The following is a 17851-nucleotide window of genomic DNA, read 5'->3' as shown; positions in this document are numbered from 1 at the left end:
CCAAGAATGGAATGCAGGGAAGCCTCCAAACTGCTTCAGGATCCCTGAGGAGCTCTCAACATCCCTGCACAACTCTCCAACACCTCCCTAAAAGCCCCCAGGAGATCCCAGTGACACCCCAATATTCCTCAAAGCCCTTCCTGGGACAGCCCAGGACCTTCCAAAAGACCCCCAAGCAAAGGTCACTGGGGGCTCAGCTTCCTCCAGCCCAGGGTCTCTGGGTGATGCTGCAACTGCCCCCCCAGTGTGTGGGGCTTCTCCCCAGTTCCTGTAGGACCTTGCACTGCCTGCATTTTCACCCACCCCGGCGGTGCCACCAGTGACAGCCCCCGATGACAGCCAGGAGCAGGAGCAGGAACAGGAGGGTCCTGCCGACATTCACAGCCACTGCTGGGGACAGAGGGGACACATTGGGGTCATCCTGAACTGCAGGAGTCCTGAACACCCTGGTGACTCCATGTGATCCCACCTGTGATCCAGGATGAGCCAGGTGTCACCTCCGTGGCCAGCTCAGGGCTGAGTGCCCGGAACACGCGGTGCCCGTCCTGTCCCAGCTGGTTGGTGACCACGCACTGGTAGGTGCCTGAATGTCCCACATCGATGGCTCCGAGCTCCAGGAGGGGACCCCGGGCCACCTCCTGCCCGTTGTGCAGCCAGATGAAGGTGACCGGGGCTGAGCCCACCTGCACCCAGCAGCACAGGGTCACGTTGTCACCTGAACACACCTGGTGTGGCAGCGGGCCAGGGGTGATGGTGGCATTGGCCACGGGCACTGCGGGGACAGAGACGGTGCTGGCACCTGGCGAGATGGGATGGGGGTGGGGTCATCACCAGCCCGATGGTCCTGCTCACCCAGGACGGTGACATTCAGGGGGTCACTCTCGGCCACGCTGTTCCCATCACTGACCCGGCACCAGTACTGGCCGCTGTCATTGTCCCCAACGTGGCGCAGCTCCAGGTGGGGGCCGGTGCCCAGCAGTGCCCCTGAGCCCTCCCGGTGCCAGTAGAAGGACAGGGGACCTGTCCCTATGGCCACTGCACAGCTCAGAACAAGGCTGTCCTCGAGTGCCACCTGTCCCCCAGGGGGCTGCACTGACAGGGACACCCCTGAGGGCGGGACCCCTGCGGGAGAGTGGGACACCAGGAAACAGTGAGGGACCCGGGGGGTGTCAAGGAGGGGCAGGGGAATTCCAGTGAGGGAGAGGGGGTGCAGAGATTGGGGGAGGGGGGCTTAGAAAGGAACCCCGAGAGATGATAAGGGGGTCAGGGCATGAACACCTGGAGAGGGAGGTGGGCAACTCCAGGAAGGGTACGGGGACAATTGGAGGGGATGGTGAGACTTGAGCAATGTGCAGAGACCTCAGAGAGGGGTGGAGGGACCCAGGGATGGGGGAGGGGACCCAACGAAGGATGGAGGGAAACACAAGCCAGGAATGGGGGGAGCTTAGGAGAGGCCCGGGGCAGCGATGGCAGGACACAGAAAATGCACCAGGGAAGGATGAGTGTACACATGTACGGACTGGGGGTCCCGAGGAGAGACCCGAGAAAGGACGGGGGGGGGGCAGGGAGGGATCTGGAAAAGGTTGGGTGCCCCAGAGCAGGCGTCAGGGAGGGCTGGGGGGTGCCAGGCAGTGTGGGGGTCCCGAGGCATCTGTGGGGGCTCCCCGTGCCCATCCCTGCACTCACTGCACACCGTGACGTGGAGCCGGTTGCTGCTCTTCTGCACGGACCTCCCCTGGGAGCGCACCTCACAGCCACAATGCCCCGAGTGGGAGACCCTCACAGCGGGCACCAGCAGCTGCGGGGACCCCTGCCGGCCCCCCAACACCTGCCCGTCCCGGTAGAACATGTACAGGAGGGGGGCTCGGGGCCGCAGGGGGCTGGGGGCTGCTGAGGCAGCTGAGAGTCAGGGGGGATCCCACGGTGAGCTTGGGGGGACCCTCCAGCACTGGGACCGAGAAGAGCTCTGGGAAGGAGAGGAGAGGTGAGGGCTGTGAGTCTGAGGGCACTGGGAAGTGGCTTTGGGACTGTCAAAATATTAAAGTTCCAGCGATGGGCATGCTCAGCATGCACTGTCACTGTCACTGGTGCTGAACGTGACTGCCAGGACCCCACCAAGCCCTCACATCGGTAGCGGCTGCTGTGGTGCAGCTGCAGAGGTGAAAGGGACAGCTCAGTCCCCCTGAGGGACCCCCTGATTTCCTTCTTCTCCTGGTAAAATCGCACCCTGGTGAGATGGTTGTCTGCCGGCACCGGCAGCGCAGTGCCAAGGTGTCCCCCTCCAGCAGTGCCCGTGCTGGCACCTGCAGCACCAGCTGGTCTGTGGGACAGGAAGGTCACATCTCACTGATGAGACTGGTCTGGGGTGGGTGCCCATAGCACCGGGGACATGCGGGTGCTCTGGGGTGCTCTGGGGTGCACTGGGATGTCCCTGTGTGCAGGGGACTGGCTCTTGTCACTCGAGGGGTGTGAGGCCATCCACGGAATGGAGCCCACCCATACCGTTCTGGGGCCCCCATGATCATTAAAGGTTTCCCCTTCACATCTAAGACTGTCAAGGGGGGGCTGCGCCCAGTGCCGGGTCTGTCACATGTGTAGGTGCCACTCTCGGTGACACTGAGGCGGTCCTGTCCCTTCTGCCACCAACGCTGACCATCCTTGTACCAGGTGGTGGCACCGGCAGTCCCCGAGCCCTGGCAGGTCAGTGTCACCCGGTCCCAAAGCACCGTTGGCCTCCAGGGGGCCTGCTCCAGGACCTGGGTGGCCTGGGCACCTGCGGGTGACAGGGGACACCAGCCTGCCAGGGCCAGTGTGGGGCTGGGCACAGCGGATTGGGGACGAGGCATCCCCTGAGGACTCACCAGCAAGGCCGAGGGTCTGGGCTGGAAGGGAGAAGGGACAGGGCTCAGTGGGGGTGTCATCACGGGGACAGAGGCACATGGGGTACAGGGTGTGGTGGCTGTCCCTGAACTGTCCCCGTGGGGACAGATGCTCTTGTGGGAAAGTGTGTGGGTGGTCCCCAAATGTCTGGACAGGCAGGGGGACATGTCTGTGTCACAGCCACCCGTGTACCACATCCATGTGGCACAGACACCTTGGGAACAGGGATGTCGAGGCCACCCCGGGCTGAGGCAGAACATGGGGACACTGAGAACACCCCAGGTACAAGGACACCACGGACACAGCCCATGCTGGCCCAGGTCACCCCCACCAGCTCATGATCCCATCCCAGTGATCCCATCCCCATGGCCACATCCTCATGGTTCTTGTCCCTGCATCCCAGATTCCTTGTCCCTTTCCCCGGAGCTCCCTGAGCCCAAAGGTGCCAGTCCCCACATTCCTGTCTCCACATCCCCCATCCCCAAATTCCTGCCCCCTCTTCCTGTACCCAAAGCCACCCTACATCCCCAGTCACACCAAGGTCCACTGTGGGTAACATGGACTGGCTCTGCTGTCATTGGGGTCCTCAGAAGACCCCACAAGCCCCCTGTGCCCCCTTTCCTCCCCATCCCAGGGGTGTCAGGCCCGTGCCTTTGGCACTCACCCCACAGGAGCAGCGCCACCTTCCCGGCCATCCCAGTGTCCCCAGCCATGTGCACTGGCTGTCACTCGCTGCTGTGGCCACCCCTCCCCTGGCTGGCGGCTCTTCGGATGAAGGGGAAGGAAGCGAGGTCAGGTCTTGACCTCATCCGTAGGTGGCCCTTGGCGGGGGCAGGGTGGGAACAGGCTGGGGACACGGGTGGGTGGGACAAAATGGGTCATGGGTTTCCCAGGAGTGGGGAACTCGGTGGTTTTTGGGAGGCAGGAATGGGGTCACTGGTAAATGGGTTCCTGAGGAGGGGGAATATCCAGCAATGGGGGTGCCATTGGAATGAGCGTCTCCATACCTGGGGGGACTCAGGGATGGGAGTCCCAGGGGAATGTGGGCTCCAAGGATTTGAGTTCATTGGATGGGGGAAAGGTGGGTTCTAGGAAGATTTCAGGGGATGGAATGAACAGTAAGGGGTTCCTTGGGAATGTGGTGCTGGGCCATGGAGATCCTAGAGAATGTAGGTGTTGGGATGGGGGCTGCAGAGAGAGTGGGACATAAGGAATGGAGGTCCCATGTTTGCATTCCCGGGGAAATGGGGGTGCCAGGGATGGGCAGTGGGTGGGTGAGCCCATGGGTTGCAGCTCCTTCCCTGGGTGGTTCAGATTTTGGGGTGACCCAGAGCCAGCACCACCCCCACATGGTGCCGGTGTCCAGGGTGTCACCCCAGAAAGATTCTGAGCTGCTCTGGGTTTGTGCCCTCCCGCCTCCAGTGATTTTTCCCTCTCTTTATTCCATTTCCATCATTTTGCCCCTCAATTTCACAAGCCCCCAGTTCGTGCCTTGATGGTCCTTGGGGGCACGTGGAGCAGGGAACAGGCTGGGGGAAGCCCAGGGTGGAGGAAGCAGGGGTGAGGGGTCTGCAGGGAGGGCTGGGGAGGCTGTGGGGGATGGGGGAGTGCAGCTTTTACCCCCCAACACTTTCAGTTTCTGTCTCCTGCAGAAGAAGGAAAAGGCTATTTGACACCTTTCTCACATGGGGGGGAAGGGTTCTGTCCTTAGGGGGCACATCCAGGGGGCTCCTGTCCTGGGGGGATCCTGTCCTGGGGGGATCCTGTCCCAGGGGGGACACATGCTGGGGAAGAGGGTCCTGTCCTGGAGCTTGGCAGCTTCAGAGGGGTCCAGACTTCTTCATTTTTGCCTGTCCCCTGCAGGATCTGAGACAGCAAGAGCAGCTGGGGAATGGAACCCTGAGCAGGAAGGAGCTCCCAAACTCCTGCTCCTTGAAGCCAGTGGCCATCCAAGGGTGGGGCCCAGCCATGGCCCAGCCCGACTGCACAGGGATGGCCATTGCCCAGCCCTGCTCTTCCCAGCCCCAGGTGGCAGCCAGCACCTGAGGGTCCCCATTGCCCCCTTGGCTTTGATTCTGGCAGCTTTAGTGCTGCAGCAGAGGTGAGAATTCTGTGGGGTCGGAAAAGGCCTGCCTGTGTTTTGCTCAGCTCTGCAAGAAGCACAAAACCCAAAGGGAGCTCAAGCAGTGGCTCTGTGAGGGCCTTTGATGGTTTTCAGAGCAGGGCTGACTGGAAACCCCCACGGCAGGGGCAGCTGTGGGGGGAACCAGCCTGGAAATGCAGCAATTGATCCTTTGTTCCTCTTTGTAAGGGACAGAGAGAACCACAAAACTAGTGCAAATTGCACAACAATATGCCAACAACCTTCCTGGGAACCTCCTTCTTGAACAAAATCTGCAGCCTTGAGGAACCTCATGGAAAGAATGCTTGGATTCCGACTTTGTCCACAAAAATAGAGAGAAAAGTGTGGATGTATCGGTCAGTGGCTCTACCCGTGGCCGTGGTGGGGCTGTGGGGAGTGACCCTGTGTGGATTCCAGGTGTCCCCAAAGCTGCTCCATCCCTGCCCTCCTCACCTGCGTGAAAGGCTGAGGGTTTGCAGGAATTGTGGTGTAAAGTCACCAGAGGTGCTGCTGTGCACTCAAAACCTGCCTGGGGTCAGGTGCTGCCTTCCTTCCATTCAGGATCATGGAGAGCAGTCTCAGGTGTTGCATGTGCCTGGCCCCGGGACACTGCTATGCTGCCAGTGGGCACTGGGATACAACCTGCTGCCTTGGCGGCTTCTGCCCGCTGCCGGTGGTGGTGCCGGGAGCGATTGGTGCCCGTGAGTTTGCAAAAGGAGCGATTTCCTCTCCTCCCTCCTGTCCGAGGCCGCCACGGCCCCTGAGTGGATGAAGCTGGGCCGGGGCGCCCCCTGCTGGCCGGGAGTGCTCCCTGCAGCGCCCCCTGCTGGCCACGGTTATAACTGCCACAAAAACCAACAGCCCTGAGCGGGAGGGAAAGTTCTGGGTTTGTGTAGTTTGTTCTGTTCTGCTTTATCAATTTCCCCGTGAAGAGCTGTTATTCCTTTTCCTACAGTTCTGCCTGATATCCCCAAAATCTTGGAAATTAAAAAGGAGGTTTAGAGATGGGTCTTCTTATTCCAGGAATGTTCCTACTTTCCTTGGCAGATATTTCTCATTTAAATGAGTTGTCAGCTCCTGGGTTCCAGCGTGGATGGGACAGACACCCGAAGAGGAGACATGGTCAGGCACTTGCCCACCTCATGCTCTGCCATTTAAGCCAGTTGGGACACCAAGGACCCTCTTCCCAGGCGGCACTTCTCGTCACCTGGTCACTCAGAAGCTGGCTTTGGCAGAGCGTCACACTGTCCCCAGTGTGCCACAGCTGACAGACTGATGGACAGAGGGGGCCCTGTCTCACCAAAAGCAAGGCCTGACCCATCCCTGCCACACATAGGTGCTCCAAAATGCCTCCAGACATGAAACTTTTCCTGTCTCTGACACCCCACACTTTGCCATGCCCTGATCCTGACTGTCCTGGAAAAGGGGGAGGCTCTGGAATCCCCACAGGGACTTTGTGTCATCCTGATGTGGGGAACACGGCAGAGGAGGGGTTTGGGACAGGGGAGAAGAAAATCTAGAGCCTCCTGAAGGCTGATTTGGCCATCAGAGCAATGCAGGTTCAGGACACTGCTGGGTTCCTCTGGTGGAGGAAACATGCTGGGGGTTATGTTTGGGATTTGTTCCTTATTGGTGGCTTTCCCTGGAAATCCTTCTTTGTGTGACAATTTGGACTCTGAACCTTGTTGCTGTTGCTGTTGTTTTTATTCGCTCTCATTGCTGTTTCAGAAAATTGTTCTTCTCTGAGCACTTTGGGATTTTTTGCCTCCACAGGGAGGCAGAGGGGCAGTTTTTAGTGGCAGCACAGACACGAGTGGGTGCCCATGGGTGGGGCCCTCCAGTTCCCCCCAGTGTCACAGCACATTCCCATAGATGTCACCGGGTTCCCGTGGTCACACCTGGGGTCTCCGCAGCTCCGCGTAGGTCACCTGGGGATCCTGGAGGGTGGTGGCACGGGGGGACGCTGCGAGAGACACGGGCTGTGGGATCCGGGTGGGGGACACTGGTGGGTGACGTGTCCCTCTGCGTGTGCCCCCCCGTATTCACCCCCTGGCCTCTTGGTGACCACGATGTGGGTGTACATCACCTCCCCCTCCTCTGGGGGAGCCGGGGGATCCGGGGGGTGCTGAGGGAATAAAGGGGATGTGGGGGAGGGAATGGGAGGTCTTGGGGATTGGGGTAAAATGGGAGAGTGTGGTTTGAGCCCCCCCCACACCTTTCCTGCTGCTTCCTGGCAGCTGCAGAGGAAAGAGGGAAGAGGTGACTGTGGGGTCCCAAGGGCCCTGACCCCTCTCAGGATTCCTGAACCCCCACTGGACCCTCAATTCCCCTCAGGACCCCCAAGCATCCCTGAAGCCCCACAGAATAATTGAACATCCCCAGTGCCCTCGACCAACTCAGTCTCAAGAGCGCAAAGCCCAGCAGGGACAGAGACACCCAGATACCACCAGGACTCCTGAAAGAACCCTCAACATTCCTGCAGGACCCTCCACGGTCTCCCCAGTTCTTAAGGACCCTAATGCATGGTCACAATTCTGGGGCTGTGCGTGCTGCCTTATCGCTCCTCACCTCTGGGGGCCTCTACAGCTCCCTGGGAACCCTGTCCCCCCATTGTCACCCACCCACACGATGCCACCGGTGCCAGGTCACAATGACACCCACAAGGAGGAGCAGGAAGAAAAGGGCTCCACCAACCCCTGCTGCCACTGCAAGAAACAGAAGGGGACACATCAGGGTCACCCATTAGCCCAGGAGACCAGCACTCCCTGGTGACCCCATGTGACCCCACCTGTGACCCAGGGTGAGCCAGGTGTCACCTCCAGGGCCAGCTGAGGGCTGAGTGCCTGGAACATGCAGTGCCCATCCTGTCCCAGCTGGTTTGTGGCCACGCACTGGTAGGTGCCTGAATGTCCCACATCAACAGTTCCTGATCTCCAGGAGGGGACCCTGGGCCACCTCCTGCCCATTGTGCAGCCAGGTGAAGGTGACCGGGGCTGAGCCCACCTGCACTGAGCAGCACAGGGTCACGTTGTCACCTGAACACACCTGGTGTGGCAGCGGGCCGGGAGTGATGGTGGCATTGGCCACGGGCACTGTGGGGACAGAGACAGGGCTGGCACCTGGTGAGTAGGAATTGGGGTACCGTAGGTGGGGTCATCCCCAGCCCGAGGGTCCCACTCACCCAGGACGGTGACATTCAGGGGGTCACTCTCGGCCACCCTGTCCCCGTCACCGACCCGGCACCGGTACTGGCCGCTGTCATTGTCCCCAACGTGGCGCAGCTCCAGGTGGGGGCTGGTACCACAAGAGAGACTGAGGAGACTCAGGGAATGATTTGGGGTTTATAGATAGGCCGGAGGACCCATGGAAGGAAGGGAGAGCAGAGGGTGGAGCAGGGACCTTGGGAAGGGTGGGGAATCCAGGAAGGGATGGGGAGGACAAAGAGAGGGATGAGGGATCAGGAGGGGGAACTGGGCAGTCATGGGGGAAACCAAGAGGGACTTGGGAAATTTTGTATGACCCAGGGAGGAGTAAAGGAAGGGATGAAGGATTCAGGCAGGGATAGGAAACCCTTGAAGGATGTTTGGCTTCCCTTCCCATCGTTGCACTCACTGTGTACTGTCACTGTAACCCTCTTCGACACACTCCACTTTGACACCACTTTGCTCACCCAGCCCTCACATTGGTAGTTGCCGCTGTGGTGCAGCTGCAGAGGGGAGAGGGACAGCTCAGTGCCATCACGGAGCCCCTCCAGTTTCTTCCTGTCATGGTAAAATGACACCGAGGTGACCGTGTTGTTCCGCCAGCTCCGGCAGCACAGTGTCACCGTGTCCCCCTCCAGCAGCGTCCGTGCTGGCACCTGGAACACCAGCCCTTCTAGGGGGCAGAGGGGTCCTGTCCTACCTGATGGCACCAGGATCCCCCCATTGGGTGCACCAGGGGTCCCCAGTTCCAACAAATGGTTTACCCACACTGGGATGCTCTGGGATGTCCCCAGAGCAGAAGACAGGATCTGGTTACACAGGAGGTGACCCATGGAGGGGAACCCACCCAGAGCCCTTGGGGTCCCTGCAGGTGCCAGCCTGGGGACACCTGAAGCCCCCTCACCATCTAAGACTCTCACAGCAGGGCTATACTCGGTGCCAGGTCTGTCACAGGTGTAGGTGCCACTCTCGGTGACAGTGAGGCGGTCAGGTCCCTGCTGCCCCCAGCGCCGTCTGTCCTTGTACCGGTGGTGGCACTGGCAGTCCCCGAGGCCCGGCAGGTAAGTGTCACCTCGTCCCACAGCACCCTCGGCCTCCAGGGGGGCTCAACGAGAATTTGGGTGGTCTGGGCACGTGCAGGTTATAGGGGACACCAGCCTGCCAGGGCCAGTGTGGGGCTGGGGACAGCAGGGTGGGGCCATGGCATCCCCTGAGGACTCACCAGCGAGGCCAAGGGTCTGGGCTGGAAGGGAGAAGGGACAGGGCTGGGTGGGGGTGGAACTGCAGGGAAAACAGCACAGCGGCAAGGGGTGTGGGGGCTGTCCCCAAACTGTCCCTTTGGGGACAGCATTTCTTGTGGGAAAGTGTGTCTGGGTGGTCCACAAAAGATTCAGAGTTGCAGGGGGACATGTCTGTGTCACAGCCACCCGTGCACAACATCCATGTGGCACAGACACCTTGGAACCATGGACACTGAGGGCACCCTGGGCTGAGACAGAACATGAGGACACTGTGGACACAATGGGCATGAGGACACCACGGACACAGCCCATGCTGGCCCACGTCCCCCCCACCAGCTCATGATCCCATCCCCATGATCCCATCCCCCTGGCAACATCCTGACTGTTCTTGTCCCCTTCTGTCCCTGCATCCCAGTTCCCTTCCCCAATCCCCAGAGCTCCCTGAGCCCAAAGGTGCCAGTCCCCACATTCCTGGCCCCACATCCCCATCCCCAAACTCCTGACCCCTCTTCCTGTACCCAAAGCCACCCTACATCCCCAGTCCCACCAGGGTTCACTGTGGGTAACATGGACTGGCACTGCTGGCATTGGGGACCTCAGGGGACCCTGCAGCCCCCCTGTGCCCCCTCCCCTCCCCATCCCTGGGATGTCAGGCCCGTGCCCGGGGCACTCACCCCACAGGAGCAGCGCCACCTTTCTGGCCATCCCGGTGTCCCCAGCCATGTGCACTGGCTGTCACTCGCTGCTGTGGCCACCGCTCCCCTGGCTGGCGGCTCTTCGGATGAAGGGGAAAGAGCGAGGTCACAACCATCCCCATGTGTAGCTGGTCCTTGGTGGGGGCAGGGTGCCCATGAGCTGGGCACAGGCTGGGTACATGGTGATGGATGCTGTTGCAGGAGTGGGGGGCCCAGGGTATGTGGGGAACCAAGGATGCATGTCCAGGAGAATGGGGGTCTCCATGCCTGGGGGGATTCAGGGATGGGGGTGCTATGGGAACATGGTCCCCAGGGATTTGGGGTCGTGGGATGTGGGTCCCAAGGTTGGGGTTGCAGGGGAAAAAGGGGACCCTTGGGAATAGGGGTTCTGAGGGAAGAAGCAGCCCATAAGATGGGATCAAGGCAATGGTGGTGGCGGGGAATGGCAGTCCTGGGATGGGGGTGCCATGGTTGTGTTCCCATGGGAATGGGGGTCCCATGGTTGGGTTCCCATGGGAATGGGGGTCTCATGGTTGGGTTCCCACGGGAATGGGGGTCCCATGGTTGGGTTTTCATGGGAATGGGGGTGCCAGGGTTGGGCAGTGGCTGGGTGGGCATGGGGGTCACAGCTCCTTCCCAGGGTGCCTCAGATTTTGGGGTGACTCAGAGCCCAGCAAAGCCCTATCCCTGAAGCACCCCAGGCCTGTCCTGGGAGTCTCTTTGTATCTGCCCCACACACCCCCAGGTCAGGTCCCCCCATTTCCTGGCTCAGCAATCCCAGGCAATACTTGAAAACCAGTTGGTTCAGACCAAAGCAACTGAATAAAACCAAAAATCTTTCCCACACCATTATTTTCCCAATATGTAAAAACTCAGTGAAAATACAACTGGCAAGGTATAAATGCTCTGCTTTATAGAATCCATTGCTTTCCCAATAAGTCACTCACAAAAAAAAAAAAACTGCAAACAAATCACAATGAAATGAGAGTTTTCAGTTCTCTATAGGAGCCCAATGGCACATACCACAGCAGCGTTTGCTTGTGGATAACACAGAGTAGGGAATCACCCTGAGTGTCCAAGAGCTCCATGGGATTGTTCCCTGCCTGCTGGGTAGCAACCCAGCCCTGAAGGAAGCCTTTTGTTGGGCCATCTTTAGGAACTCTCCCGATTTTGCTCATTCCCACCCTGAAACTTGATTGACTTCCCTTGTAGGAAGGGGAAAAGCTCTGTCCATCCCTGGGACAGTGCACAGGAATCTGTGGAAATGCCTGTGTGTGCCTCAGGGTCCAAATGATCAATTGATGCATTTCTGGACTGGTTCCCTCGCAGGTGCCCCTGCAGGGGTTTTTCCAGTCAGCCCTGCTCTGAAAACCATCAACGGCCCTTGCAGAGCCCCTGCTTGGGCTCTCTTTGGAGTTTTGTGCTTCTTGCAGGGCTGAGCAAACCACAGCTCAGCTCATCCTGTGGGGGGGCCTTTTTCCACCCACAGAATTCTCACATTTGCAGCAGCTCTAAAGCTGCCAGAAACAAAGCCAAGGGGGCAGGGAGGGACCCTCAGGTGCTGGCTGCCCCCTAGGGCTGGGCAGAGCAGTGCTGGGCAATGGCCATCCCTGTGCAGTGGGGCTGGGCCATGGCTGGGCCCCACCCTTGCATTGACAGGGGTCCCCAGGATGTTCCACCCCTGGGACAGGCACCCAGCCAGGAATGTGCAGGGACATTTCTGGAACTGCCACCCCGGGACAGGACCCCCCCATGCCAGGATGTGTCACCCCTGGGGCAGGATCCCCCAGCTGAACTCCAGAGGAGAGACCTTTGAGGACAGAAGCCCCCTGTATGTGCCCCCCTATAAACGGAGAATGACCCCTTTTCCCATCTGACTCTCAGCACAAACAGCCTCTTCCCTCTCCTCCAGGACAAAGAAAGTGAAAGTGTTGGGCATGCACAGCCCAGCACCTCCATCCCCCAAATACTCCTCACCCTTCCCTGCACCCCCTGCTCCCCATTTCCCCACTCTTCTGGGTCCCCCAACCCGTTCCCTGCTCAGGTGCACCCCAGGATTGCTGAGTCAGGAACCGGGGGTGAAGGGATATGGCAAAAAGTAAGAAGAATAAGGAAGAAAGAGAAATAAAGAGAGGAAGAAGTCAGGGACAGGTGAGGACAAAGAGGTCAAAATACCCAGGATACCCATGCAATGCCTGGCCAGGAAACGAACACCCCAGGGGTGATTATGCGGGGCCTAGCCTCACCCCAAAATCTGAGGAACCCAGGGAAGGAGCTGTGACCCCCATGTTCCCCCCCACACTGCCCAACCCTGGCACCCCCATTCCTCTGGGACCCCAACCTTGGAACCCAATTTCCTTCTGCCACCCCTTCCCAGAGACCCCCATTCCTGGACTGCAATTCCCCAGGATCTCCAACCCCAAGGAACACCATCCCGGTAATTCCAGACCATGGGACACCACTGCCCTTGAGGACCTTGATTCCCCCAGGACCACCATTCTCACAGGGTCCCCATTTTCCCCTGGCACCCCCATTCCATGATCACAAATCCCAGGAGGCCACATTGTTCTGGGACCCTCATCCACAAGTCTGAGTCTACCCAACCCTTGGGACACCCATTTACCTGGGACCCCATCCCCGGGCACCCCATTCTCCTGGACACTCATCCCTGGCTCCCTACACAGCCTTAGACTCCAAATTGTGGCAACACAATGTCCCCACCATGTCCCACCATCCCCCACCATGACTCCAGACTATGCAGCCTTGTCCCCAGCCTGTTCCCAGCTTGTGGCCACCCTGCCCCCACCAAGGGCCACCTACACGTGGGGACAGACGTGACCTCGCTTCCTTCCCCGTCATCCGAAGAGCCGCCAGCCAGGGGAGCGGTGGCAGGGGCTGAGTCCACCTGCACTGAGCAGCCCAGGGTCAGGTTGTCACCTGCACACACCTGATGTGACAGGGGACCGGGAATGACGGTGGCATTGGCCACGGGCACTGTGGGGACAGAGACAGTGCTGAGGCCACAGGGAGGAGCTGGCAGCTGGTGTGGGGGGATAGGGATGGGGGAATGGGTGTGATGGGGGATGTCAGACATGGGGTAAAATCATGGAGGGGTGCGGGACACAGAAGAGAGGTGGGAGGACACAAGAAAGGTGTCAGGAGGAGCTGGGGGTCCCCAACCAGGGGACTCAGGGCATCTCTGTGGGGTCCCCGTGCCCATTCGCACTCACTGCTCACCATGACGCGGAGCTGGGAGCTGCACTTCTGCACGGCCCCCTCTTTGGAGTGCACCTGACAGCTGTAATTCCCCGAGTGGGAGACCCCCACAGCGGGCACCAGCAGCTGTGGGGACCCCTGCGGGCCTCTCACCACCTGCCCGTCTTGGTAGAACACGTGCAGGAGGGGGGCTTGGGGCCACAGGGGTCTGGGGGTGCTGAGGCAGCTGAGAGTCAGGGGGGACCCCTCGGTGGGCTCAGAGGGACCCTCCAGCACTGGGACCGAGAAGAGCTCAGGGAAGGAGAGGGGAGGTGAGGACTGTGACTCTGAGTGTGCTGGGAAGCGGTTTGGGGGGGTCAGGGTTCTGGAGTTCCAGCCATGGGCGTGCTCACCGTGCACTGTCACTGTCACTGGCAATGACTGTGCTCACGGTGACACTTCAGAATCCACCAAGCCCCTGCAGCTGTAGTTTCCACTGTGGTGCAGCTGCAGAGGGGACAACAACAGCTCGGTCCCGCTACGGGACCCCTCCACCTCCTTGTCCCCATGGTAGAATTGCACCTTTGTGACTGGCATGTCCTGCTAGCGTCAGCATCGCAGTGTCACCGCGTCCCCATCCAGCAGCTCCTGTGGCCAACACCCACAACTCTAACCAGATTGTGGGACAGGGGGGTCCTGTCACTCCAGGGTCCCGTTTGCATGGGGATCCCCCCATTGGGTCACACCCAGTGTACAAGGGGTCCCCAATTCCAGCACAGGTTCCCCCACACTGACATGCTCTGGGATGCTCACCTTGCTCACCCGTGGTGACTCCTGCTGCCCCCAGGATCCCACCCAGCTCCTGCAGCTGTAGTTGCCGCTTAGGCTCAGCTGCAGAGGGGCCAAGGATAGCTTGGTACGATCACGGAGTCCCCCCAGTTTCTTCCCCTTGGGGTAGAAGGACACTGAGGTGACTGTGCAGTTCCACCGGCCCCAGCAGCGCAGTGTCACACTGTTCGCCTCCAGCAGTGCCCATGCTGGCCTGTGCAGGCCTAGCTGGTCTGGGGGACAGAGGGGTCCTGTCACACCCAATGACACCGGGATCCCCCATTTGGTCACACCCAGGGCACCAGGGGTGCACAATTCCAACACGGGGGTCCCTCTACACTGTGATGCTCTGGGATGTCCCCAGAGCAGGAGACAGGCTCAGGTCAAACAGCAGGTGACCCATGGAGCACAGACCACGCAGAGCCCTTGGGGTCCCCGTGGGTGCCAGGCTTGGGACACCCATGTCCCGCTCACCATCTGAGACTCTCACAGGGGAACTGAGCCCTGTGCCGGGTCTGTCACATGTGTAGGTACCAGTCTCAGTGACAGTAAAGTGGTCGCGTCTCTACTGCCACCAGTGCTGCCCATCCTTGTACCAGATGGTGGCACCAGCGGTCCCCAAGCCCTGGCAAGTCAGTGTCACCCAGTCCACAGCACTGCCGGCCTCCAGGGGGCTCCACCAGGAACTGGGTGGTCTGGGCACCTGTGGGTGACAGGGGACACCAGCCTGCCAGGGCCAGCGTGGGGCTGGGGACAGCGAGGTGGGGCCATGGCATCCCCTGAGGACTCACCAGCGAGGCCGAGGGTCTGGGCTGGAAGGAAGGAGGGACAGGGCTGGGTGGGGGTGGCACTGCAGGGACAGAGGCACAGAGGCATGGGGTTTAGGGGCTGTTCCCAAAACAGTGTCTGTGGGGACACTGGTGTGGCACAGATGTCTCAAGGACAGGCACAGAGCAGCTACTCATGCTCAGGCATGTGCCCCCTTGCTGGCACTGGTCACCCTTGCCAGCCCCATGGCCAAATCCTCATGGCCCTGTGCCCATTGTCCACTTCTGATGGCACCTGTCCCCATGGCCCAAACACATGGTGCCGGTCATGTTGTCCCTGTCCCTGCATCCCTGTGTCCAGGTCCCACAGCTGCCCCAGCCCCAAGGTTCCTTCTGCCTCATCCTTATCCCCACATTCCATTCCCCTGTCCCCACATCTGAGTTCCCCTGTTCCTGTCCTGTGTTCCTGATCCCAAAGCCACACCACAACTCTGGTCACACTGCCTCCGTACCCTGCTGGCATTGGGAACCTCAGGGGACCCTGCAGCCCCTCTGTGCCCCCTCCCCTCCCCATCCCCGGGGTGTCAGGCCCGTGCCCGGAGCACTCACCCCAAAGGAGCAGCACCACCTTCCCGGCCATCCCGATGTCCCCAGCCATGTGCACTGGCTGTCACTCGCTGCTGTGGCCACCACTCCCCTGGCTGGCGGCTCTTCGGATGAAGGGGAAGGAAGCGAGGTCATGTCCATCTCCATGTATAGGTGGCCCTTGGTGGGGGCAGGATGGCCACAAGCTGGGGACAGGATGGGGACAAGGCTGGGTGGGACAAGGTGCAATAAGGGTTCCCAGGTGTGGGGGGCTTGGTGGGTTTGGGGACATGGGGATCATGGGGATGAGTGTCCAGGGGAATGGGGGTCCTGAGGAGGGGAAATCAATGGGGATGGGGGGGGGGTGGGTAAGGGAATGGGGATTCCCAGAACTGGGAGGACTCAGGAAGGGGAGTCCTGGGGGAACGTGGGCTCCAGGGATTTGGGGCCATGGGATGGGGACACTGGAGGAATGAGAGTCCCGTTGGAATGGGGGCCAGATATAATCAAGGTCCTGGGGGAAAGAGGATTTCAGGGAATGGAAAGAGGTGGAGGTGGTTCCTTTGGAATGTCATCCTGGGCCATGGAGATCCTGGGGAATGTCAGTACTGGGATAGGGGTCCCAGGCAAAATGGGACTTAAGGAATGCGGCGCCCATGGTTGGTTTCCAGGGCAATGGGGGTTGCCAGGGATGAGCAGTTTCTGGATGGGCACAGGGGTCTCAGCTCCTTCCCTGGGTTCCTCAAACTTTGGGATGACCGAGGGCCCAGCACTGCCCCTCCTGGGGTGCTCCTTTCCTGGGCAGACATCATATGTGGGTCCTGGGTAGCTCTGCTTCTGTGTCCTCCCCTGCCCTTGATATTTTCCTCTCTTTATTTCACTTTTTTCCTTATTGTCCTCACTTTTGTACCATGTCCCCTCCCCCCCAGTTTCTGGCTCAGCAATCCTGGGGAGCACCTCAGCAGGGTTGGGGGAGCCAGGAGAGTGGGAGGTGCAGGGAAGGGTAGGGAGGCTGTGTGGGATGGAGGTGTTGGGCTGTGTCCCCTCAAAACTTTCTTTTTCCTGGACAAGAAGGAAGAGGCTATTTGTGCTGAGAGTCAGATGAAAAAATGGGGGGCTTGTGTCCTGGCGTGGCACATCCAGGGGGGTCCTGTCCTGGGGGGATCCTTCACCAGGGTGTGACACATCCTGGTATGTGGGTCCTGTCCTGGGTGTGGCAGTTCCAGAAATGTCCCTGCACATTCCTGGCTGGGTGCCTGTCCCAGGTGTGGCACATCCTGGGGACCCCTGTCAATGCAAGGCTGGGGCCCAGCCATGGCCCAGCCCCACTGCACAGGGATGGCCATTGCCCAGCCCTGCTCTGCCCAGCCCCAGGGGGCAGCCAGCACCTGAGGGTCCCTCCCTGCCCCCTTGGCTTTGATTCTGGGAGCTTTAGAGCTGCTGCAGAGGTGAGAATTCTGTGGGTGGAAAAAGGCCTGGCTGTGGTTTGCTCAGCCCTGCAAGAAGCACAAAACCTCAAAGGGAGCCCAATTGTTGTTGTCTTTGCAGTAGTTCTTGGGCTCTCTCAGTCCCTTGGGCAAAGGGACAAAATGATCAATTGCTGCATTTCCAGACTAGTTTCCCCACAGCTGCCCCTCCCGGGGGGGTTTCCAGCCAGCCCTGCTCTGAAAACCATCAAAGGCCCTCACGGAGCTACTGCTTGGGCTCCCTTTGGGTTTTGTGCTTCTTGCAGAGCTGAGCAAACCACAGGCAAGCCTTTTTCCACCCACAGAATTCTCACCTCTGCAGCAGCTCTCAGGCTGCCAGAATCAAAGCCAAGGGGGCAGGGGGGACCCTGAGGTCCTGGATGCCACCTGGGGCTGGCCAGAGCGGGACTGGGCAATGGCCATCCCTGTGCAGTGGGGCTGGGCCATGGCTGGGCCCCAGCCTTGCGTTGACAGGGGTCCCCAGATGTGCCACCCCTGGGACAGGCACCAAGCCAGGAATGTGCAGGGACATTTCTGGAACTGCCACACCTGGGACAGGACACCCCCCATGCCAGGATGTGCCACCCCCTGGGACAGGATCCTCCCCGGACCCACCCCCGGATGTGCCCTCCAGGAGAGAACCACCCCCGTTTTCCCATCTGACTCTCAGCACAAACAGCCTCTTCCTTCTTGTCCAGGACAAAGAAAGAGAAAGTGTTGAGGGGACACAGCCCAACATCTCCATCCCCCACAGCCTCCCCACCCTTTCCTGCACCCACCATTCCCCATTTTCCCCCTCCCCTGGGTCCCCCCAACCCCTTCCCTGCTCAGATTCACCCCAGGATTGTTGAGCCAGAAACTGGGGGTGA

General features: G+C 60.1%; 1 protein-coding gene across 1 annotated transcript in view; it reads right to left on the bottom strand.

The window, feature by feature from the left end:
* Positions 1 to 10151, bottom strand: part of LOC134429054 (low affinity immunoglobulin gamma Fc region receptor II-like) — a 75304-nt gene extending 65153 nt beyond the window's left edge. Inside the window, 3 exon segments of the mRNA XM_063176151.1 lie at positions 2544 to 2773; positions 9428 to 9448; positions 10121 to 10151. Of these exon segments, the coding sequence (XP_063032221.1) occupies positions 2544 to 2773; positions 9428 to 9448; positions 10121 to 10151 (282 nt within the window).
* Between the last annotated feature and the right edge of the window lie 7700 nt (positions 10152 to 17851).

The sequence above is a fragment of the Melospiza melodia genome, chromosome 25, assembly GCF_035770615.1.
Source record: "Melospiza melodia melodia isolate bMelMel2 chromosome 25, bMelMel2.pri, whole genome shotgun sequence".
Lineage (NCBI taxonomy): Eukaryota > Metazoa > Chordata > Aves > Passeriformes > Passerellidae > Melospiza > Melospiza melodia.
The sequence above is the reverse complement of the archived record's forward strand: the minus strand, read 5'-3'. Positions and strand labels throughout refer to the sequence as shown.